A 26,939-nucleotide genomic window follows, 5' to 3' on the forward strand; every position below is an offset into this window, starting at 1 on the left:
TCGGAAACCCCCCAGGGGATGCAGAGCAGGAGTTATGACTTAGTTCTGACTTTTTAATATGCATGCTCATTACCAAACTTGAGATCAATGGTGGTAGCTTCTATTCATCTCTCATATTGGGATTATTTTAATGCTGAACTCCAGTTAAAAAGCTAAATACAGTGCTGAAATACATACAAATATCCAGTTATCAACTGCAGCTAGGTCACCCCTCTGATTGGACAGTGAAGGGAGAGCTGCAGATAACTCCACAATATTTTTTCTCTTCCTATCAGCAGGCTCATTGTCAGAACATGTGCATGCCTATAATTCATTGGGTAATGATTATGACTCTTTTCTTGTGTAAGGTCTGTAGTAAAGGAAATTACAAAAGCTGATGCTTTTTTTTTTTTACATTTTTCTACATTACTATATTATTCTGGTATTTTTGATAGCAGGAGTTCAGATTTAAATCACTCCCATTACCTGATCTCATAACTAATTAGAAAGCAATGGGGTTATTGGATCGAAGGGACAGCCAGGCAACTGAAATTTTAGTCAATCCCTCTATACATTTATGATTTTATAGGTCTCACAAAATACCTTCCCTGTTGTGTTTTCTCGGATGACTGAGATGATTATTCTAGTGATTCATAAGACCAATATAAAAAACGCTGCACGTATCACACAAACAGAAATTCTTTAACTGTGCCCAGAATTATAACAAGGTGATAAAAAGCCCACAGCTGAAAAGCATGCAAACCATAATTATGTATTGTTATTTGTCAGAGAAAAATCTTTCCAGTTCTGAACAATGAACAATTCATCAATGAAATACCTATTAAAAGAACAGTTGGCTCATTCATGTGTGAAGTAGATTTAAGTCTGAACAAATATTAATTTAAATGGAGCCCAGGGGGATACTGTAATTGTACCTTACTCCAAGTACAATGCAGAATTGCAGAGGATAATTAAACCATCCAAGAATGTAAATTGGCTTAAATACCTAAATTGATTGCTTAATGTGCGGGGTAGTTTTAGGGTAAATATATAGAGGCTCTTGGTAATCGATTGGTGGATTGTCATGATTGGTACGCAAGCACTTCACAGAGCAAATCTATGGGTGGCCACAAACAGTCTAAAAGATGTAAGCAATGGAACAAACTATAAGGCAACACCAGCCCCACATGGACTGCCAGTCAGATATCCTGAATAAAAAACTGATTTTTCAGCATGTTGCCTTTCTGAATAAAAAAATGATCCCTATACTGGTGGCATTAGATTCATGCAAGTGTGTACAGAACGTTCACATTTAGTTTGGCCAAACCAGCACCTCCATATACACAATCAATACCTGTCAATGGAAAAGGTTTTTGGTGATGGTTCCCAGATAGTACAACAAACAAATACTGTACATACAGAACTTTTCTATGGAAATAGAGGGGGGGAGAGAAGGGGAAGCATCTAGTTGCATTTTCCTCTTTAAAAGTCAATAGCGTTTGATTATTAGTATTCATCAAATCACTATAGGCATTGGGTGGCAGCTGTACAGACACTAGATGTTGGCCCAAAAAATTCATGAACGATTGTCTCAACAATAAAAATCAAGTGTGTATATGATGCTTTATGGCTGAAAGGTCAGGAATTAATTGAGTTGGCATGCAAAGAATTTGACCAGAGTTGTAAGCACGAACAAAGCAAGAGTCAAAACCTACATGGCCTATGACTTATGGACTTGTGACTCCAAATCAGCTTCCTCATTAGAAAGTCAGAATAAAGTCAGAAGTCCTGATCTGCATACCTGTTTCACAATAATAAGCAATGGCAACCTACAAATTTCTTCTTACGTACAAATGGAAAATAATCATATTTAATGATGGTGCATCCACTGACCTGTTTGATATGCTCCCTTTTCTGGTACTTCTCGCTGTAATACTGTTCTTGTCGGAGATTGAGAAGCTGTTGCTGCTGTTGTTCCTTCAGCTCTATTAATTTCTGTGCCATTTCTGCATCTAATGTGGCTAAATCTTGTTCAATGGAGGAAGAATTATGATCTGGACTCCCTGATTCACACCTGTAGATAAAAGTGAAAAGTTAGCACAGCCAAAATGCTACCATAGATTTCTATTAACACTGTTGCTTTTCAAGCTGGACAGAAATACACCCTGGAAATACACCACTGATTAACTTGCCAAATATGTTCCAGATAAAAGTGCAGACAACTGTGTTGAGCCATAAGTACAGCGGATTATGAGCAACTTTGATTTTGTTCACTCGGGTGGCCTGATCTGTCCCTATCAGTGAGATTGTCATTACCTCTAATAACAGCAACTACCTCACTCCCCGAATCCGCTGAACCCAAATCACTGCAAAAGAACACTGTTATATTTTCATTATGGGACTCATAAGATATCCAATTTAATAATATTCAATGTCAGCAAAAATATATTTTTTTCTTCCTTCCAATCTGAGGGTTGCCAATATCACCAACATGAGAGCCTGTAAACTTTCATTTACTGTAAAATCCAGCAAAGTGCTGATTGCTACATTGTAGCTCATGTTATTTTCTGCTAGAAGAAACATTTCTGATATCCATTGATAAGCTGCTAATTTGTATGCGGCTGCTACACTAAGATCCAGCCACACACAAATTGCTTTTCCACTGTGCGGTAAGAGCCGGCCTTGCCACAATATAGTGGATTTTTTAACTCCAACAACAATGACCCTCTTTTTCCAGTCTGAAAAAGGAAAAGTTTACCATGGAAAGAAGAGATGAATAATATAATGCTACTTTCAGGAATTCAAAGTGTTAGTCCCATATCAATTTAAGTTTTAGGTATATTTCAGCATCAAGCTTGCACCGCTTGCCTTAAAATTGCCTGGTTAGCGCTTTTTCCTCAGACATTGTTATAAGGAGCGAGACTACAAAAAGAGGAAAGAGGGAACAGGGAACTCCAATGGACGTCTTACCTCTGGAGCCCTAGGGAAATTAGCTGGGAACCCTCAGGCAACTTTTTGAATGGCTTCCAGAAGGCACCACAGTGTAGCCAAACTACCCCAGTTTTTGCTACAGCACTGTACCAGAGGCATGGAAGATGCTAAGAGTTTCACTGTCCAATACTGACTAAGTAATTAATGGTAGTATGAAAAGCATCCAGGTGCTCATTTGAATTACCTATGTGGGGATGTGAATATCCCACTTACTGAATATGGCAAACCACTGACGACTCCTTGTTTGTGTTTTCTAATTGGTTGGGAGCAAGCAAGGTCCAAAGAGTTGGTGGCAATGACTGTGTGAAACAATGAGGCTGGTGGTATTTTCCTAGCAGCAGCAAGACAGTTTATGTTCATATTGTGGACTCCTGAGGATATATTACATTGCTGCATGGTTGCATTGAACTCACACAAAGCCAGTTGCACCATGAAAAACTAAACATACTTAAAGACATCCCAAGGCAGGGAGACTTGATGAAATTGTCCCAGAGGGATCACAGATTAGAGTTCTTGACTCTGCATGTTCCTAATCCCCTACAACCAATATGATACAACACAATAAAGGCATCTCAATTCTTATCAAAATCCCAAAATTTTGGAATACAAGTGCAAGGTGCAAAGTTGTGCAGTGCCCCAGGTTTGAAGGCCCCCAGGGAGAGATACAACATCATTTTAACTTGCTACTGGCAACTTTCTGTACCTGCTCACATTGACAAACAGAAACTCTTAGAAGCAATCATGTCACACACAGAAATTGATTATATGAAATAGGAAAACCAGAATAATTTGTTCTCTGTACCTGCATTCATTTTATATCATTTGCATCAGCAGTGCTTTTAAAGGGTTTATGCCTACCTGCCACCATTTACAGTCTGAGCATGTTAAAAAGAAGGAGATGTCACACACATCTATAATTTCCATACTTTGATGTATGAAAACAATGGGGACCCTTTAAAGAAAGCCTAAACTGTGGAAGACTGGAGGCTGCAAGTGCTGAACTCTTCTTTAAAACAAGTATCCTAACAATCATTGTAACCCAATGTTGTCTGCATTTTCTGAATTACCTATCTGCAGCAATTTTGCAGATTTGGAGTTTGGACTATACATGCTTGTTTTCCAGGCCAGTAACTCAATCAGTGTTAAATCAGCCAGGCAACAAACATTTTCAGATGGCAGATTCACTGTCACTGTAGTGAAGTAAATTAAATTACTGGATGAGGTGTATTCAGAAACAGCCACTTCATGTAGTGCTGATCTCTTACGTCTTGCATTCATTGGTTTCTCCTGCCAACCGCTGCATTACTAATGTATCCTACAGAGACTTGGGAGGTTGGCGAGAGGAACTTCTAACTACATTCTGGTGCCAAAAAGATCAACACTCCTGGAAGTGAAGATTCTCAGCAGAATTCCATCTCTCTCTTAAAGGGGGAATCATTAAGCAGCAGGAAAGATAAGTATTTCCTTCCATCATTATAGCAGGGACAGCTCTTTTTTTGCGAACTTTTATTTACAGTCAACACCCCTTTAGATGAAGAGGTGTCAATCTAGGCTTATTTAAAAGTACATTTTATTTTAAAATATAAAGGGTTCAAAACATGCATAGTTTAATTCACTGGTGGCTAACCACACTATAAACCTTCTTGAAGTTTGATGAAACTCTAACTAGGACAATCAGGGTTTGATTTAGTGGAGAAGTATAGAATGATCACATAGCCAAAAAAAGAGATTTTGCCTTTCAAATGATTGGATTATTAAGGTGACCACAGCCTTACTTTATTCACAAAGCTATATTTAATTGCTTTTATTATAATAACCCCATGACAAATGTGAACCACTGTGCCACATATAGTGCCGGTTTTACCCAATCATTGACACAGTGAAGCACACAAAGGCTGGTTGCATTGTTATCTCTGCCACCAAAGACAAAATAAAATGATTCTAGTCCTGCGGCTGCACGAGAGAGCTGCACACGGTCCACGGGCCAGCAAATGGGAATTGCTGCATCAAATGCTAATATATCCTTATAACACCTAATATATCCTTATATTTCACTTACTTCTTTTTGCTGTCCCTTTTGGCAGCTTTCTCCAGGATGGCCCTCCTCCTCAGGTAATCATTCTGGATTTCATTGTACTTAGTAGTGTGCTCTTTGATCAGGTCAGTGGTTTTCTTATGATGTCTTTTTACAAGATCTTTCATTTCTTTATAATGCTTCTTTTGGAGCTTAACAAACGACTTCTGTTGCTTCAGTTCATCAATACTCTGAGCTTCTACCTCTGTAACAAATATTGACAGATCCAGCTTTGGCACATGTATAGAGAACAAAAACCTCTTGTGCTGCAATAATCAAAGATACTTCTGTGGAAAGAGGGGATCTGCATCAAACTGCCCCTCCAATTCAGGCCCAGAGTCACCATGCGTTGATGGAAGTTGTACTGTTGTTTTTAACAAAGTGCAGATTTTACCATCATAATTTTAAAGACAATCTGTAATCTTTTTTAAAGTTTTCATATATGCAAATGTAATCAACTTAATGTAAATTGCATCATCATGTTTGCTAAAGTAATGAAAAAGACTTGTTTATATATAGTTTACAATTATAAATGTAAATAGGTTTAGCCATATTTGCTTGATACCTATGTATGCTTTTTTGCATAGTAAAACAGCATACCAGTTTTTTTTGATTTTCTTAGCTCAGTGAAAGTTCCTTTTTAGCAAATGTTTACAAATATTCTCTCAAAACAACACTATGTCCAAGGGCCCTATTTATAAAACAGGGAATCTGACATTGCCTGATACATTCCCTAGCTATTGCCATTTAAACATATAGACCTGGAATATTTCCATGAGGAACTGTTTGAGTGAATGTCTGATTTCCTGAGGCCTAAAGTGAACTTTTCTCATGTGTGACACTGCAATAGGAACCCATTATATGGAACCCACATATTCTCGATGCTACCTGGTCCTTACCCTACAGTCAAAAAGATCATTGCTGACCTGAGAGACACACATTCCTCATTGCTTAAGGAATCCCCAGCAACCTCTGGAGGAACTCCAGAAATGTGTTTCCATGAGGCAAAATGAATAATGGAGAAGGGAAGAGAAAGTAAGTACATGTGGGTTGTGGTATGTAATTGAGACCTTACTGCATTGGGACCATTTTAAGGACATAAAGAGCATCTCTAAATTGCCGAGTGTATTGCAAAATTAAAGATAACGGGGATTGCGTTATTTAGCATGCGTTCAAAACACATGTTAAATGTCATAAGACAAAGATTATTCATATAAGCCCTAAAGTCATACCAATCTCACTTTTCCATTTAATTCTTTTTGCTCGCTCTCCCCAAACCCCCATCCTCTATAAAAAATTATCTGTCATATCAATATATAGCTAATTCTGGACATACAAATAGACAGATAAATCAGATAGATAGATAGATAGATAGATGATTACCTGTTAACACACTCATTATGAGGTCCTCTGCAGGTGCAGTTTTCGCAGGTATTTTAACAGAACCTAAGAAAGAGATCTCATCATAACAAATCTGTCATGGGTTGGGTAAATGTTTTTGTCTCCCCCCCCTCCTATATATGCATTATATATGAATTACTGCCTTAACTAAATTAATTTAATAATAAATAACTAATAAAGATGCATAGCTGGGGTATCACAATGGCATTTTTCTTATAGCTGACCAAAGTTTAGATGGGTTTATACTACAAACAAATGCTGACTAATTTAACTAGGATTTCAGTAGACTTGTACTGGCAGAATATACAGACAATCATATTTCCGTGTAAAATTCTAGAATGCCTGGATGCCATGCTAAGCATCTGACCTGGAACAAGTATGCAGATCTGAAGTTCTAAATAAACTCTCTTTCCCATCTGCAATCTTGTTCTGGTTGGGTTACTTAAAGGCGTTGAATCCAGACAGAGTCAGACAATTTGTATTTTTAGAAATAATTATCTCCTGGAGAGGTTGTCACATAGGCAGGCGTCTGGAATAGAAGATCCACCTCCGTGTGGATTTGTCACTTTGTAACCATTGTAGAGATGACAAATCTCCAGGAAGCACACAGACAGTTTTAGGATCCCTTGCCTCTCTCAGTAATCGTTTTCTTTAAAAATTAAACATCTTACCTGGTGCAGGCTGATTGTGAACGCTTTGAGATGATGGTTTAGGTGTTAAAGTGGAAGCGTGGTTCAAGCCATTTTCTGCTGGGGCCGACCTTGGTTCACTGTTGGCTTCCAGTGGAACATCACCAGCTTCTACCTGAAAACCAGGCAGTAATGTTTAGGTGACTGATTGAAGAGCAATTATTTATCATTCATATAAAGAAGTTTGCTATCTGTTTGTGTAATCCAAAATAAACTACCAAGTTGAGTTACATAGGTTAGTGTGCAGTGCTATTCATTCTGAAAGTCACCCTGATGAACCGCTGCCATGCAACTTCATTGCATTGCACTGAGATACAAAAAGGTATTTTTTTTCCTTTTTATTCATTCCTTTTTTCTTTGTTGTAAGGATAACATTCTTTCACATTTAAATGGTGAATGTTCTTTGAAGTTGGGGGAATATTCATGGAGTTTCCCAATTAATAATATTATTAATAATATTTGATTCAAACCCCATTGAACTCTTTGGAAGTTAAATCTTTCATGAATGTTCTTAGGGTAATTTCTATTTTGAGTAAATGTTCTGAGGCTATTTTCCCCTAGAATTAAATATCCTAAGAACATTTGATTCTTTAAGTTGTAGACTTACCCCATAAACTTGATGAAGGGATCAACCTTGATATTGGGTTTGCCCAACTTAAAAGGATGTTCATCCAATCCTTCAAGAATGAAACCCAGGTATTGTCATACATCTCTTTTATTTACAAAATGCAACCATTGGATTTTCCCAAAATATTATTTTGTCCACAAAAAAATTATTTCTATCAGCAATGTTCACATTCAACTAAAGAACATTCAATAGGTGTGATGTTTAGCAATGATTTTGAAATATTTCATGACCTAATGGACAAATGTTGCTCTGTTTTAAGAACAAATTTGGTTATACCACTTCAGCAGCATGAATTCTTCGGAAATATTGTTAAATCCTGATAGTTTGACATAGGATATACATAAATGAATAAACATAATATTCAAAAAGGATTATAAAATAATACTAGACCACTTATTAATCCATTTTTGCACAGAACACAATTGTTAGGGCTCATCATCACAAAATGTCAAAGAACTGTTCTTGCTTGAACACAGAAACCAATTAGATTATCCATTTAATTATTTGCTTTGAGTAAGAAAACAGAGCTTCCATTTGGCAGTTTGATAAATAAGTAGACCTTGGTTTTTCTTATGGTAAACACAACCCAAACTCTGGTGCCATCTAGTGAATACTGGGTACATTTGCACATTAAGGAACTGTGAACATATGGTATTTGTGTATTTGTCAGTTTATTTAAATAATTTCCCACCTAAAGAGGATAAAGTACCTGATTTATTAAAGCTGTCCAAGACTGGAGAAGAACCCAGGATCATTCATGATAGTCTTTCTTCACTAGTCTTGGAGAGCTTTATTAAATCAGGCCTAGAGTATTCATGCAAAACATAAGCCAGCTATTTAAAGGAGTGAAAAGGAAAAATATATGTACTGCCTATGGAAAGGAATATCACACTGCTGGCATTACCTTCATTTGGTCCAGGAGTAAGGCTAGGTACGCACGTGCTATAATTACCATTTGAAAGTGAACGATTCACAATTATTTTGAACAATTGTATTCTGCACATGTCTGTACATGCTGTAAAGATACGATTGTTCAAATATAATCCACCAATATTGTACACACTAGGAACGATCATTCAAACCATGCAGAAAGTGACGTGTACAGGAGAAAGTGTATCACAGAACAATCCACGATCACGAAACGACCATACACACAATAGATTACAAATGATTGTGGCCCAATCAGATGCGCCAGAACAGTCGTTTGTTTCCAGCGAGATTCCTCATTCGTCTGCGTCGTTGTGCACTTTTTTTGTTAACAATTATCGAGCGATCTTTCGTGGATCGTTCGTTTTCACTGACAATTATTGCACGTGTGTAGGTCATAACCTGAACTGAGATGCTTACCTATAGTGACATAATTTGGATCACCATTAGAAATGTCTGGGCCCTATACTAGATAAACTTTATGGGCCTGTCTCTTTCATGTTTTATAGTTCCAGTATTATAAAGTCAAGCTCTTTTGATCAGGGTCCAGTACAGAAGCACGCCTTGTCACCTTCCTGATGGCGGCCCTGGACATATTCAAGCAAATCCTGGTATCTACAAAGTAGCCCCTTATGTTTTTAGCTGTGTGTGGACATGTCTGATACAGATCACCATTTCACAGCTTAACCTATGATCTTCCAAACAGTTTCTAGTGCATGATCAGGGATGGAGAGTAGACTAAGTTTTTACCTACTTGCAGTTGACTGATCTCATTGTTCACCTTGCTCAATAGTTAATGTATATAACAACATTTTTTAATAAAATAAAATGATACACTATGCCCTTTTTTAGAATATTATAGATGGATATTGTAACATGTAGAAACAATTGATGCAGACTAAAGGCATGGACAGGCCTACTTAAATAAAATTTAGCATTTTGGTGTTGTATTGTATTGAAATATTATTACTTTTCAGGTTTAACATCTATATTGGAGTTTTTGTATACAAGTTGCCACATCTTACATAAAAAAAATATGTTACTATTGACTCCTGATGAAGAGCCATGCCAGAGGTAAAACACACAGAGCCCTTTTTTAATGCTTCTTTAAAGACCGACATATTGAGCTAACCAAGTGCTTATCCATATAGTAGTTGCTATACCTAGAAAATACAAAAGTGTTGTTAGAGAGTAGAGGAAGATAGGTTGAATAATTGAAACCAGTTTTACCTTGGTAAATGGTAGCTCACTGTTCTAGTCGGTGACCATCTACCCAGTAGACCCAGTGGTCTACCATCTATCTAGATGGCAAGTATGGGTAGATGGTAGACCACTTCCCTAGTTGCTGGCTAGAACAATGATCTACCATCTACAAGAGTAAAACTGTTGTCTTTTATTCCACTTACCTTCTTCTTCACTCTAACTGCCCCATTTGTATTTTCTATCACATTGGGCACAGCATACACCATATGTATGGGGGGCATATATGGTGATGGTGGTTGATACAGGGACAGCTCCAAAATATTCTTGGAAGCCTTCATGACTGTTGTATGTCATTACAAACCATCCAAATGTGCTTGTACATGTTTGAGACTAATACACACCCTATTTTATCTATTGTCTGGACATATTAAAACAGATAGATTTGGCTTAAGTAAATTTTCATTTATTTACTCCACTCTCAAGATCATGCAAGTGGTATCTATAGTAAGTATAATGAACTAAAGATTATAATTTAAACAAATTCTTCTTTAAAAATATTATTCCTTCAATTTTTATTTTAACAGAGAAAGGTCAAAGATGAATAACATTCTTGTGTCTAAAATAGTATCTCCAGTGACTGATGTTCTAGATCAGGTGCTCTTTGGAGACAAGCGTGTGCAGGGTACAAGTCTAATGCCCTCATTCACATATAATGTTCCTTCTAGATGGATGGGAGCATCACATTCTAACTGAGATGATTTCTCACAGCATGTGTAAATTTGCAATATAGCAAATGTAGGTCAGAATGGCAACAAGTGATTTATAATTTAAGGAAAAGTTGATCGTATTTTTAGCACTACAATTAAGATGAGTCAATACGGGGTAGAGAGATACTATTAAAATCTCTGCAAAAGCAAGCCTCCATCTAGAGTAGTGCGTGGGCAGAAGGAACACATTTTAGCTCAAGATGCATAATTGATGAAGTTACACATTAGAGAGGAGTAGGAAAATATGTTATGGAATAACAAAAAACAGTAATTTCAGGTTTGGTTTTTGGGCATCTGTTGTTGGCACCGATAGGAACCTTATCAGCTGCCCCTTGCAGGACTAGATTCTAAGATAGATTCTAATTTTCCTTGACCTGAATCAGATTACAACCACTTCATTAGGACCAATGTCAATATTTCTAAGTCACATTATTATTTTGATTAAATCAGCAACTGCCAAGATCATTCTGAACAGAGACATATACTGTAAAACATGTGCAGACTGTGCTGCTAAATAAAGGGTCTCTCTCTGTTTGCAAGGGGTCTATTAATGCCACAAATAGGCCTGGCAAGTATTGGGATCTAGGACAGTGTTTCTCAACCAGGGCTCCTTGGAACCCTGGGTCCGTCCAGAGCAGTGGTTGCCAACCTTTTGGACCTCACAGTGCACTAAATTCATCATTTTAAATCCTGGGGAACATTAATATGAATTTTTTAAAAAAGATAAATACATTTTAAATAATGATCTTCCTAATGGTGCCTGACGAGGAGTGTGGAGGATCTGATTCATTGATCAGCTCACGGTTAGGTGAAGTATTACTATTGTTACTATTATCATTAGTTGCATTATCTTTGGTATTACTCAAGAAACGTAAAATATTTGTTTGCTTTTTTCACTGCTCACTCATTATGGGTTTATTTAATTCCAATCTAGGACTAAACAAGAAATGATAGTTATCAATGACAAACTATTTGATGTCATTAAATATAACAGTTAAAGAAAATACACAGTTAAGGTCATACTTACCTAAAAGAGCATCTGTGAAATAAACAATTAAAATAAAACAATCGGATGAAAATCGGTATTGGCGGAGCGGGGTGACTGTTGTACTGGTGGAAACATCACTTAAGCACACGGCTCGGCAATGCTTGCCTCATACAACTTAAAACTACACTGACGTCACACTGCGCCTCCCTTGTTTTTCCTTCTTTAGTGCAGTTTTATAGACGAAAATTGTCATTCAGAATATAAGAATTTATTAGAATAATATTTTTGTTTTACTATTATTAAAACATAAAAATTGCAAAATAATGTCCGGATTTTTTTGTGGACCACCAAAATTTTCTCGTGGACCACTGGTTGGCGAACGCTGCTCCAGAGGCTGCTAGGGGTTCCTTGAGCAATGAGCAGTTTGTGACATTCAGATCAGTTTAACTGATACCAAATATCTTTCTGATTGGGTGCTAACCTTACAAATGACCAGCAGCGTATGAGGCATTCTTCTCTTCCCTCTCTACTGACCAAAATGCTAATATACTGGGAGCTAAGGATATATTTAATGTACAGCGCTGCGTAATATGTTGGCGCTATATAAATCCTGTTTAATAATAATATAGTAATTATAGCAGGGCTTATCTAAAAGTTATTTCAAGAGTTCCCCCATGTTAAGGAATGTTCTAGGAGGTGCTCACTGTCTGGCCACAGCTGTATATTGAACTAAGAAAGATTGTTTATTTTTATCTGTCCCTATCTAACCATTATCAGCTATCAAGAATAAATATATTTTTGTACTTGGCAATAGTTGAATCAGGGGCCCAAAAATTGTGTATGCCACTGATTGTGTGATAAAGATTGTGAAAAGAATAACATCACAAAGGGATAATGCACATAATGTATAATAACATAAGTTGTAGTAACGCATACTTGTGTTACCCCTTAAACTCTCTCATTATACTGTGGATATGCCCTAGCCCTATACATTATATGCATCATCATATACTGTATAATCTAAAGAAATTACGTTTATCCAATAGTATGCTCTATTGAAGGATCTGTGTCCAGTTTTGCAGACTCATTGCTGCAATTCAGCCTCTTGTGGACTTCCAGTAAAACCCTAGATACCAATAAGACCCAGCCTAAGCAAAAGTCCAACTTGTCAGTTCTACTTACTGCAGATATTCCTATAGAATAAAACTGCATCTGAAATCCCTATTTCAGGAGCATAGTGATACATGACAAGTCAGAATTAAAACTTTAGTCTGTTTTGGAATATAGAAATAACAAGCACAGACATGTGCAATGATCAATTTTAGACAGGCTAAGAACAAAAATTAAGCTTAAAAGACTAGTCATAATTGGTCACAAAGAAAGCTGCAAGCCCAATGCCATTCCTCTCCATGTCACTGACTGACCACCTCCAGCAATGATATAAATGTATTTCTTGTCAAAACAGAGGGATATCTAACCATAGGTAGCTCATATTCTGCATGTAAAGGACAATCATGGTCTATGTGACCAGCCAAAGTTTTTGTTTTTGCTACCTAAAGCCAAGTTTACCTCTTTCTTTACTTCTTCCTCATCTTCCAGTGTCAGAGCGGCCAGCTGTCTCGATCTCTGTTCCATCAAATTCACATATTTGATTGGATTTGATAAAGCTTCAATGACATCTACAAAAAAAATGTAAAAAATCATTGCTTGGTACTTTTATATTGGGGATGATTTGGGTGATAATTTAAAGAAAAAGACTAAGGATCCTTGTTGAGTTCTGGTGTACTATATGTTGATGGGTTTAAATTACTGGATGTTGAATAGTACATAAGATTGTGTGGATCATCTGCTGGCTGGATTTCCTGCTTACATCTGACAGACAATAAACCTAATGATAATATTTATCAAAAGCTGTTATAATGTGTATGTATACCTATGTCTGTGCATATATAAAATATTATAAACAACAGATTTGCAATTTTATTTTTTGTTACTAATAACTTTTTTTACCAAAGTCTAATTGTGTGCAAAATTTTTATTCTTATGTCTTATACAGGGGAAAGGAATTTTAGCTTATGACAGATCTGTGTCCATGGAATTATTTCTCCTCACTTTTTTTCCAGGATCCCAAACAAAGCCAAGAAAGTTACTAAACTTTTTCAAGTTCAAGTAAAAATGCTTTCACAAATATAAATTCTAATTGAAACATTTTAACAGAGGAACAATCCAAATAAAATCTTTGGTGTGAGTACCCTTTGCCTTCAAAAGACCCCAAACATACAGCCAATGTTAATAAGAACTATCTTCAAGAAGAACGAGGAGCCCTGGAAGTGATGGTAAGGCTTGCACAGAGCCCTGATCGCACAGAACCCTGATCTTAACATTATTGAGTGTGTCTGAAACGACATCCACAGAAGACCTGTGATTTGAAAAAACCTACCTGCCGAGTCTCCAAATGTACCTAGAAGAATTGATGTTTTGAAGTAAAGGGTGGTCACATCCAATATGGATTTGATTTAGATTTCCCTTTTGTTCATTCACTTTGCATTGTTAATTAATAAACATAAACTATCAACACTTCTGCTTGTGAAAGCATTCTAAGTTTACAGCATTTTTGCTTAAAACTTTTGCACAGTATTATATATTAAAATGCTATATGTGCACATCTGTCTCTGCAAAGATTGTTTGGAGTAAAAAAAATCTAACAAAAAAAACAGTATAATTTAAATAATATGTTCATGCACAATGGATTGAGATACAGTGGTGCAGACATTCACAGCAGAAAATCTACACCAGGTTTGTTCAACTACATCTGCAGAAATGTCTGATCTACTGCTGCCACCCAGTGGTAAAAATGTATATTGCAAAAAAGAGATTATTCACATGTTTAAAAATAATTCTACAAAAAACAACATTTTACAATAAAAAAAAATCAGAACAGTTACTATACCTGCAAATGTATCAGGGACGTAATCTTTCACCTCTATGTAGACAAAGATGGCTGGTAGTGTCAGTGGCACATTCTTCTCATTTCGTAGACAGATGTAGTGGTAACCTGAAAAGGAATACAATTTAATTTTCTATTTTGACAATATATAGTTTTGTTTGGAGAAGTTTAAGCCTATTCAATGCAGCAGACCAAAGAGCAGAAATATTTTGAGACCTACAAAGTCTAACTTTGCTTCCTTTAACGGTGATGACATCTCGCAGCACCACTGGGCAGTTTCACAGATTATTCACTTCTGAATGTGAATATATACTCAATATATACTGTACATGAAGTGGTTTATAGCAACTGTAACTGAAAGATGTTTGAAATACAGGCATATTATGGCTCCCGGCCTTGTTAGTGGTACACTATAACCATGCTGCAGAAAAATAGATCTGTATTTATTCCTTAGGTATTGGAAAAGCCTGGGTCATGGGAATGAGAGCCTTCCTAAAATCATATCATGGGCCTCCTCTATATCCTTTAAATGGCACATTCCACTACATCTTTCATAGTAAAGAAGCCCATTCAAAAAGAAGGCAATGGGGTTGATTTACTAAGAGGGTTAAGGCCATTGACATCACCATGCAAGTGATAGTTCACTTAGCTTAGTAGCTTAGTAAATGAGATGGAGCCCTACTGACCTCAAACATCTAATTATGGGTAAGCAAATAGCCTGTTTTTAAATTTCCGTAAACATGATTGGGTATTCCTTGCAAATAAATGTTCACCACATTCACTAAGCTAAGTGAGCCATCACTTACAAGCGAATATTACACCGTGGTAGGGAACACAGCCTACACTCCCTTAGTAATTCAGCCCCATTGGCTTCACTTTGAATCATGGACACATATGTGAAGAATTTAGGATTGAATCATGTGAAAAAAATGATAAGAGTTTATTACTTCTGCTGGAATTTATTAATACCAACATACTTTGATAACATTTAAATAAGTTTATTTTATTCCAGCAATGAGTTAGTGTTAGGGTTATCGAGAGAGTAAGGATTGGGATTAGAGAAAGGATTAGTGTTATGGTTTTAATAAGGAATAGACTGAGGAATTACAGTCTGGAAGACACAATTAAAGGGAAGGTTTAAGGTACACATTCAAGTGAAAGTTTTTTCTGCCTTACCTGGCCGAATTGCAGAGACCGGCAATATTCGATGACCTATGAACTTTCCACCTTCTTCATAGGCTGCTATTCTGAGACTGGCCAGAGACGGGAGTACTACCTGATCCAAAAAGAATACATATAATTGTAAAATAAATTGAAACATTTTAGTTTCCAACATATTCAAGAGATTTTATAAACAGAGCATAAAAATTGAGATTATTTTAGCACCCTGGTGATTCTGCCAGTGGCAACACCTCTGCTAAAACTCAACTCATTTTATCATGGTATTAGGAGCCCATGCTACTACAAAGATTCAAAGCTTGTTGTGTAGTGACAGCACAAATTCCATTCGAGAAAGCAGAAACTGAACTTTAGTGACTTTTAGGCATGATGTTTGTAATGATGCAAAAAATTCAAATTAGGGAATATTATGGTTTAGAATGGCTATTCTCAACTAGGGTCCTATGGAACCCCTGGGCTTTGAACTGATTGATCTCCTATCTATGTCTGCATAGTTCTGGAGCCAACACCACTTGATAGGGCCCATTGGATGACTCTAAAGTAGTTTTAGCTGTCTATACAAGTGGCATTCCAGACATCATTGTAAGTGGGCTTGTTCTTTCCCCTGTCCACCAATTGAAGAGGCATTCTTCCACAATGACCCCTAATAAACTGGTTTTAGAAGGGGTTACTTGAGACTTGAAAATTTTTTCAAGGGTTCCTCAGGTGTAAAAAGCTTGAGAAAGATTGGTTTAGAAAGTTACTGAATTCTACAGAAGGATCCAATGACGAATATAAGTGGGGTCAGCAAGAAGCATATTGTAAAAAGTCAATCAATTGACTTTTGACAATATGCTTTTACAAGTTAGGAGATAAAAAAAACATTTGTATGTCCAGCGGCTATTACAGCCCTCCTAAAAGACCAGTTAATGTATTAGGCAAGTTATAATTATGTGAAAGTATTACTAATCATATTTATGCAAGTGAAATACCCCAAAGATAAAAATATTAAGACAGTATACACTGAATCTGGCCTATAGGAAAGACCATAGTGCAAACCAAGAAGTTAAAATTGGTATATTTTTCTAGGATCTCTGATTGGACTGAACAGTTATGCAAAGGTCAGCACTTTAAAGCAGTGTTCCCAACATTTTTAACATGGGAAAACACTTGAAATACCTTTTAGGTCTTCAGGGAACCTCTTCTATATTCACTATATCCACAGCTCACCATACATTAGTGTGGTGGTCAGTTAAGAAAAATGTCAACCTTACAGATAGCCAAAAAGATCATAGCTATATTGCTATGTAATGGAAAAAATGTGGAATATACTACTCTAATGTACCACATGATAGTAAATGATGGTGAAATACTGCAATAATATGCATAAAATAAAGTTAAATGCTGCCAAAAAAAATCTCAACAATAAAATTATTGGTTTAACCTTCTTGAAGACAATAGGTTCCTCTTCCCACACTGGGTTCACAGCATTGCCTTGTGATGTCTTCGTCTTGAAAGCTTTTCGCCTGGTGTCAACAGGTAATCCAAACATGTCTACTTCTACATAGGTGCCAACCTTTTTATCTGAAAGGAACTGCCCTGAAATGATCTACAAGAAAAAAAAATCTTAATTATTTTGTGGAGATGTATAATAAATATGTACATACAAAGGGCATAAGTGAATATAGCTCTCCAAGACTGGAGAAAATAGACTATGATAGGTGAACCTGAACTGGATGAGGTCCAGGAATTAGAACAAATGTTTTTGGCAAATGTTTTTTAAGAAAATAATTCCAGATTTGTTGGATCAGCCAGATTCTCCCTTGATAGTCTACCTTCTCCAGTCTTGGAGAGTTTTAATAAATAAGGCCCCATGTCTTTTTAAAATAGCTACAGAATAAGCTCACATCGATAACATATACTTCTGTTGGACAGGTGTATATCACATCAAAACTGCATACATTACCTTAACAGAAACTGTGTTTGCCACTATTCCATCCACGGTGGTCTCTGCAAATGGATCAAATTGCTTATCTGGCCTTCTCATGAACTCTGGCTTTAGCCTGTATCCACATTTACCATTATATTCATACATTCCCATATTTAGCTGCATAGAAAAATCTGTAAGTAAAATAGGGCAGATTAATAACTGAGGATTATCAAATCATAAAAACAAAAGACAGTACAGACATCAATGATATGTAATAAACAATAGAAAAAGTAGGGGTGACATCCAGGTATGTACCTATAAGAATAAATAAACAATGGCAACTTCCAAATTTTCATCCTTAGAGATTGCCTTTGGTAAAATAAAATGCCTAAAGGCAAAGCTGGATTTCACCACAACAAATTATGGAGTTTTAGCAAATACAAAGTGCAAAGTGCTACTTTGAGTACCAAATGCAACCAATCAGAAGTCAAACTAGATGCTTTCTGGCTGGTTGTGTTGTGTTATTGCACCTCGTGCATTAACCTTCCTAGAGGTAACCCAGAGTGTGACTCAGGGTAGAAAAAAGTTGTTAAAAGTGGTAACCCCGAGTCACACTCGGGGTATGTAAACCTATGGGAAGGTTAGTAAACAGAGCGCTTACCTGATCCGCCGACGTCCTGCGCTGTCCAGCGCCGTGATCTCCGTCTTCTTTCTTCTTCTTGCTTCTGCACCCGATGAGTCACCGGAGAGTTCCCGGTGACGTCGGTGCGTGTGTACGTTGCCGGCGGGGCGGAAAATTCAAAATCCATTTGTATTGCAAAATAACCATACTGATACATTGGATTTTTATGTACAAAAGCAGTACATTGTTTTCAAGAACATTTATTTTACAGTATATACAATAGTATGAGTATAATGTGTATTTTTTATATAAATAAATATATATATATATATATAGATTTTTTAATTTATTCAATTTATTGTTTTTACATGATTTTGTGTTTCAAACTTTATTATACTCAAACTAATATTTTATACTGTAAAATACATTTTCATGAAAAACAATGTTTAGACATATAAAACCGGAAAGAAATGAACCGCTAGGGAGGGTAAAACAAATAGATTACTGATAAATATTTTTCATAAAAAGGACATACTATGGTCAGTAACTGCAGGGGACAAAGTGAGTTTTTTTCCATCTCCTTGTCCAGTCAAGGCATAAAGTGCTCATCTGTAAATCAGACTCTTTCGGTAATACCTTTTCTATATTGGGATAGTAAACAAGAAATGCCAAATGCCAAAGTCTAACTAAGTTCAGTAAAATCCCCTTGCCAAAATCATGGAAGGCAATATATCAGGGACTGATAGTTACTCTACCTAATCTCAAAGTGGTACTATAAAGTGAGATTTATTAGAGGTCCATATCAGTTTCTGGTACGGGAAGAAGAGACAGAACAGTTCCGATAAGTTAGTGTTTGGCACCAGATGTATTGCCATACCCTAGCACAGCATGTGAGCATTGGAACCGTGCTGATTCAACTAATGACTTTCAGTATCCTCAGTGGATATTAAGAATGGAAATCTGATACATGATATGGCATCCTGCTCTGTAACTACATATTCAAATTATTCTTTATGCATACACAACACATTTGGTTATTTCTTTTACTTTTTTTTTAATAACATTAAAATTGTGTTGTGGAAGGAAATCTACAAATAAACCATTGAAGTAGTTAACTGCAACCACACAAAATATGTGACATTTCCGTCTGTTGGATATAGTGCTGTTTCATGCTGCAGTTGAGGTTTTGTTCATGGGAATAAGTCAAGCGAAGTGCAATCTTCATAAATGACTTGTTTATAAATTATTCAAAGAAAAGCTTCTAAAATCTAGGTCAAAGGGTAAACTAGGGCACAGCATGCAAACATTAAAGTGATTACATCCAGTAATAAGTGTCGTGTTACTAAATTGACTAACAGACATAACTAAACTAGAAAGTTTGAAAGTGAACAGACCACTTTTGTTAATTCAATTACATCACAAAGAGAGTTGTGATAGTTTTTACCAATTTGATATATTTCATGTTAGGACCACACTTAATTTATTTCAATTTTATTGAACTAAACTGGAAACAGGATTTCCATTACTGTTATTCCTCAGTTGTCTTTAAACCTATAAACCACATCCTTTTTCCTCTCTTCTATAGCACGGCTGTCTCTTAGCTGTTACACATCTGGAAATTTGTGAAGTTGAACATTAATGCACAGATTATGAATATTTTTGGTTTGAAAATGTTTTAAACACAATGGTCCTTTCTGACATGCAGACAAGTGCTGAATCTATAAATACATTTTTTTAAGGTTTTTTTTTTTTTTTTTTTTTTGCTGTCTGCGCCTAATTAGCCAGGCTTGCCCTTATATTCTGTTTTAGTATTATATAAAATGCGAGATCAAATAGGAGGAAATTTGCACAAAATTTTCATCCCAGAAAGTTGTCCAGAATACAAGTGTTCACATTGGAGGATTTCTTCTGCCTAATACTCTGATAGCAGGTAAAATGGGTTTCCCTCTCACTTTTTTCTTAGTGACTAACCTTTTCCTATTTTATTAAAAAGGGCCTTTTCATTATACACTTTTAAGTATGTTAAATGTACTAAAAAAAAAACAATTTAAATAGCAAGGCTAGACCCAAATTTATTTGAGACAAAGTGCACAGGCTGGGGCTTACCTACACATAGTGTGAAATGGGCATCAGTGAACAAACATAAAAAAACAAAAAAAGTTGATCACCCAAAGTGCTTGCAATCAGAATTAAGCACAATTGCCTAGTCTCTATCATATCAGTTTGTCAGCTTTACCTCTCCCTTTTTATAGAAGCTTCCTTTGTCTCCCCTCCCATGCACTGAATGATGAATTATACAAATCTTTGGGTGAATCTGCACAAAAACAGGACAGTGAATCTCCAGCCCACAGGATGTGCCTAGAACCCACGGTAGATGCAAGCCTGAATCTCACCCCTAGTCCTTACCTATAGTCTGGAAGTTAAGAGCCACCATCTGACATCCAGCATTCCAGAAGACCTGAGGCATGTAATTGGATGAATCCACACGTGTCCCTTTTGGATAAATTCGACTCAGCTGCATTTTGTTATATCTGTGTTTGGTTAAGAAATCTTAAAAATGACATACAGAATCTAGTACAGACTAAAGCTGGTCAAATCCAAGTGATTTCAATCAGATTTCATTACAAATTGAATGGAACCAGGCAACAAAAAAGAATATGGTTGGGATGTTAGTGGGTTGCCTTCATGCATCGGACTGTTTGGAGGTTTGGGGACAGGATCCAAACACATTGTCAATAGTTCTCTAATAAACATAAGTAAAAGAGGAAAAGAAGAGTTTACAAAGAGTAAAAAAGACTATTTAAACAATATCTGGCCTGTATGTGGCCCTTGAGGACCAGAGTTGAGTTAAGAGGTTAGAAGCTGGTTAAAAAAGCCAGAATATTGCCTATGCCACTTCCAAAAATAAGCACTGTATACATACAATAAACCTATGCATATTTGCGAACAGCAACCTATTTCCTGCTGAGGAAACGCAAGTAATAGGATAAACTTTTATTATTCACAAAAAGGTAAATATAAAATACACAGATGTAATATATATAAATATAAATAGACATACATGTTTATCACAGTACACATTCAAGGAAAAAGGAAGGCCGGAGTTATTGCCAGAACCCACACCCAAAATACCAATTAGTTTCACTGTAAAAGAAATGCTTTGTATGAAAAAAAAAATCGAAATCAAATAAGCACATAACTTCATGAGCTGACAACGCAATGTATTTGCTGCTATGAAATTCAGAGCAACTTTATTAGGAATGCTTGTTATGGGGATGAGGAGGGGTATTATGTGGTCCAAAGAACTGGGCATTACTAGTAACACTGCTTGGGACTTTAATGAAACAATTGCATTGTGTTGTCAACAGGAAATTTGGAGCTTACTGGATTTTTAACAGGTCACCAAATCTTTATCTATATTGCAGCATCAATTAAATAATTCAAAAAGTTGGGATGTGAATGTATTGTGAAAATATACTGTTTTTTTTTTTTTCCAGCAATCCTTTTAGGCCTTATAGACCCTATTTTTAACCTTCTTTTGAAATCCTTATTTCTGGCCCGGTTTTAACAGTAACCCCTACAAGCCCCTACTACCCCTACCACTGAATAGACCTTATTGGTGCCAAATGGTTCCAGTTCTCTGAAAAGTGCAAAAGTTGCAAAGGTAATGCAGAACAAAGGATACTCCACAAACTCTACTGGGGATTTTGTTAGCTGCTCAAGTCCCTTGGTTTCCACAAAAGAGGACATTTCATAACTTTTGTTTTTTTCTGTAGAAATAAAAAAGAAGAGAGCATTAATCTCAGTCATCATCAGGACATGTACCTTACTTTCACTCTAGTTTCATCAAATAAACCAACAGATATAAGGGTGTTTTACCATTTTAGAGAACCTTTCCCTCAACTGCTATTCATAATAACCTTATTCTTATCCAGGTCTTGCCATGTTGTAGCTTTGGTGCCACTGCCGTGCCTCCTGCCCACCAATTGGTTTGCTTTCATATCAGCATAGTAATGATACACACACTACTAGCTATCTTCTTCCTTTAAACTCACCAATTCCCCTGACTATTATCTAACACATTAGATTCCTTTAAACTTGATTTTAAATAACTAAAAAATATTAAGTATTTTACTTTATTAAAAGTTAGAGTAATAAATAATATATATAATATTTGGTGCGGTCTGCATTAGGAAATACATTTACATTTCAAGAATTTGAAAGCAGAGTTGTATGCACTATCTTTATACTTTATATAATTATTACATATTTTTCACATTGGATTCAATAATCAAAGGTGTAAATCAACTTGTATTCATGATTTGTGCATTTTCTAATTGAATATGTATTCTATAAACCAGTACTATATATAATGTGAACCTCATCAGTGTTTGGTGTCTTTATTTATACTTGCTGTGTCCCCTTTGAGGCAATTTTCAAAATTCATCAATACACCAGCAAGTAAAACATTACTGGTGTACTTGTAATATTGTGAATAAGACACCTAGGGAAGTATTGGACAGAATCTCCTGTTCTCTATTTGTCACTTTTACAGTAATTGTCTAACATTTTATCTTCCATAATCCCCAATTAGCAAATTAATAGTGATGATGATGGGACTGAGAAATGTGACCCAAGATGCATTGGTGACTATTCAGTAGGTACTGTAAACGCTAATGAAGTCCTATGGTTGGAGGTCTTTTAGGAATACAAAATTATATTAAAAAACATGGGAAATCATATATATCTGACTTTTCTTGTGTAGAGCTTTCTCTACAAATGTTTCAGTGAGATGCTGAGCCATTAGTAATGAACACTGCCTGCAATGAATCATCGCTAGATTATCACAGCATCCGGAGAAGCCCGTTCGGTGAGCTGGGTTCTATATCATTCTGTCACAGGGGACACTACCTATCATGAGAATAATCTTCTAGGAATGCTCGGGACTGAACTGTGCCCTATGATTATTTTACACATAGACTGAATTTTATCCAACATATTTCTTGTGTCACACAATGACAAGTAGCAGGAATAGGTCCTCTGCGCTCTCCTTTAAATGTCATTGTAACCTAGACAGAAAACAGAGACAACCCAAAATGTGACTATTCCACTCCATTCTATTGACTCATTGTTTTCATAGAAAGAAGAGCACTTTTCCAAAAGAATAAATTAAAGGTATTAATATTAAAGGTACTACTACATACCATAAGCTAAATATTGGCACATCACAAAGTGTAAGGAAACATTTATTACAATGTGAACTGCTGGTATGTAGGAATAGAGTGGGCCTGCTGCAGATTCAGGTGTCCATATGCAGAGGTGAAGTTTGCTAACCATCGGACTTAACATGTAAATGTCAGCCATTGGATAATTCTTTTATTAATACTAATCCTTTAATTGTCTTACACTTACCTGACTTGCTCTTATAAGATGTGCTCAATTCACCCCTCTGATTGCCAGACAACCTCTCCAGTGAAAGTCTCCTGGCCAAGGTCTGCTTTAGAAAAATTCCATAAAAGTCATAGGAATGAATGGAGAGTCTCCATGCATGTGCAGGAGAATTTTGCTAAAGAGGCTGTGTGGTAGGTCCATGGAAAATATTGTTTTCCAAATTTTATTTTAATTACTAGCATCTGAACATTTATATTCCTGCCAAGAACTGCACTCTCCACTGCTTTTACCTCTGCTCCCATATAAGACACAGACATATTTTATTGGTACTGAATGGAAAAATAAATCAAGCATTTAACCCCTGCAATGTACCTCTACTGCAAGGGTTGACCTATTTTTCTCAGTAACTAGCTATCAGGTGTATATAGACATCATCAAAAGTTGTTTCTGTTCTGGTGTTTTGCTAAAAAAAGCAGGCATGGTAACATAACAGACCTTACATTTTGGTCAAGAGACCATTTTTAATAGCAAAGCACCCCACAACAGCTAGTAGTGTGGTATTGTGCATTGGTATGAATGTGTATTCCTTTAAACTGTGTGCTACCACAATGCAGATGTAAAAGGGCCCTAACAGTGACATTTTCCTATTTACTCTCTTTCAACTTGGCAAACTTACCAATGGTTTGGTAATAAATAAAGTATCTTGAAAATTCATAAGCAAATAGCTTCTGAACACCTTGCATCTACTGCTACCAGTTCTATCTCTGAAGTCCCCCCCCCCCCTCATTCTCCCATGTTGTAGAGATGAGGAGGTAATTCTGCAGTCCAAAAAACTTCCAATCCCAGGATAACAACACTGCACTCTCTTAAATACAGTGCAGGGAATGTTGTCACCATAGAACAGTAAGCACTTTACTGGAAAGACTAAAAAGAAGACAAATACAGCCACCCCAAGGAAAGAAAGGAACCGGAAGGTATGAAAGGAGATGAAAGCGTCTGACATCTCTGGACAGCTATTCAAGATGAAAAATTCCAGTGGCATAGGCAGCTAGACCAGTAAGTATTAAGTATTTTTTTTTAAATTGATGTCACTTTAAAGCAAGAAGATGCCGTGGCCAGGTTTGTTGGCATTCTGGAACTTTAAGACTCACATTCATCTTTATTCCCACCAGGTTATCTAATATAGGACATAAATATGTGGAAAATACACTAATAATAAACTCTTTTGCTCTCCATTAGTATTTACAAGTGTGGGTGTCCTAGAAATGAAACGCAGCTTGTAGCAATGAGAATCCTGTATAATGAGACATTGTCCTGTACGGCACCATTCTACCTTTCCGGATCTTCAGTCACCCGGTCACAACCGTGCGCTCCCATTTTGTCACTTACTTTTAGAGATCTCAAAAGACTCAAACTTCACAGGCTGAATGTAGTTCACCAGGTTAGACATTTCCTCTGTGGCGCTGGCTTCGTTTCCAGCTGTGCCCTATAATTACAAAGAAGTCATTTAGCCTCATTCAGTCAGGCAGTGTGAACAGCAATGATGATGTGCAAAGTGCAGCAACACAAAGCCAGCCAGCTTTTAGATTAATGTTGTCAGGTCACTGAAATACGGCCTCTTTTTGTGATATTATTGTCAGTGCATGCTGTTCTTTTGTTTCTTGGTTATTAGTTAAAGTTGACCTATTTGCTGAACCAATGTGTTGTATTAAGTTTTCTTTTCAATTGTTTCAGGACACCTGCAGTGATGTAGAAAATGATATGTTGCTAGGAAATTGGTATGATAAATGTTTTTTGTACTTTGGATGGTTGGTGTTAAAGAGACTCTAAACTTTGCCCAGGCAGGGAAAGCTAACATAGTCACCTAACTTTTTGCTTGCACAGGAGCACATTCTGAACTTTTCTCTTCTACTTCCAGCTCCATTCAGAAAGTTCTGTACCATCTCCTAATCAATGTATTGGTAGTTGTAAAATTAGGTACCAAAGTTGTAACATTGGAGGAATAGAGCAAGTCAAGTTCTTCTCGATATCTCGAAGTGTAGGAGTATTCTTTTCCATTCCAGCAGCTGAATAGGGTGGTGGGGAAGTAAGGTATAAGTGGTGCCATGACCAAAATATACACAACTTACACTTTTATTGTTGTCTTCTACACAACAATAAACTGTGGAGTTAGGGGATCCTGTTACTTTGCCCCGTAGGTACATTAAAGATTATTATAAGCCTTATACCAATTATTGGGCCCTACAGTATATGAGAGCTGACCCTTACACATAAGTGCTCAACCACTGAAACACGTACCCAACAAGGTACTTCTAAAGGGATCATGGGGTACCTCAGCTTCTTAAAAGAAATTCAGCTATCAGTACTCCAGGAAATAATAAATTATACAAAATAGATCAAACAATGCAATACAGATGGATTAATGCAAACGCACTGGTATTGGTGGTGGAGATGGGCTGGTATTAGCAAACAAGGACTTTTACAAAAAGTTGAAAACATACATACACCAAACAAAAAAAGTTGTGATAATGAAAAATCTAAAACAGCCATTAGTCAAAGTTCCTCGAGTGGTTGTGAGAAGTTCCTTAAGCTGTGTCTGCTTGACCTCCCATTTTATGGTTCATGTATAGTTCTTGGCCATTTGCCATTTTTTTAGCTTATGTCTAACACTATAAAGAGTTTTCTTTCCTGATTATCACTGCAATAGTGACCCTCAATTAATTCATTTTAAAAAAGGGTCCCACAAGACCTGGAATTTTTTTTTCCAAGTGGTTTCTGGGGTAAAAAGTATGAGAAAAGTTAGAATAAAGTAATCACACCTTTTAGAGACTAAGTGGGAAATCACAGCTTGGCTTCACTGTAGAGCAGGTACATATGGCTAATCATGCAGCCAACGACCATTTCATATAGAGACCAAAACTTTCTCAAAATGTAAGTAATTGGCCATATGCTTTAGCCTTGTGATACTCAAACTGTGATTATTCTACAATTTCTTTCTTTTTTTTGTATAATTTAATAAATATGAGAGATGGAACAAGAAGGCAGCCTGGCCAGTAGTTCTCCGCCACTAACTGCTCCCAACCCATCATTGGGTCAAGTGTTTTAGGTTCATATACATTGCCACTTCAATGGTGACTCTACATAGTCACATGAATTAATATATTTGAAAACAAAATAAGACTGAATATAATCTTGAAAGAAAAATTTAATAATAATACCAGGGCCAGGCTAATGCAGAGGTATG

The 26,939-nt window shown here is 36.4% G+C and overlaps 1 protein-coding gene across 1 annotated transcript in view; it reads right to left on the minus strand.

Moving 5' to 3' along the window:
• Positions 1-26,939, minus strand: part of PLCB1 (phospholipase C beta 1) — a gene marked incomplete in the record, with an annotated part of 348,446 nt that overhangs the window by 41,178 nt on the left and 280,329 nt on the right. The window contains 12 exon segments of the mRNA XM_072409642.1: positions 1,873-2,053; positions 5,030-5,249; positions 6,428-6,490; positions 7,117-7,249; positions 13,217-13,326; positions 14,598-14,702; positions 15,771-15,870; positions 17,197-17,361; positions 17,719-17,873; positions 20,711-20,835; positions 21,990-22,074; positions 25,085-25,181. Of these exon segments, the coding sequence (XP_072265743.1) occupies positions 1,873-2,053; positions 5,030-5,249; positions 6,428-6,490; positions 7,117-7,249; positions 13,217-13,326; positions 14,598-14,702; positions 15,771-15,870; positions 17,197-17,361; positions 17,719-17,873; positions 20,711-20,835; positions 21,990-22,074; positions 25,085-25,181 (1,539 nt within the window).

This window comes from Pyxicephalus adspersus, chromosome 4, assembly GCF_032062135.1.
Source record: "Pyxicephalus adspersus chromosome 4, UCB_Pads_2.0, whole genome shotgun sequence".
Taxonomy (NCBI): domain Eukaryota; kingdom Metazoa; phylum Chordata; class Amphibia; order Anura; family Pyxicephalidae; genus Pyxicephalus; species Pyxicephalus adspersus.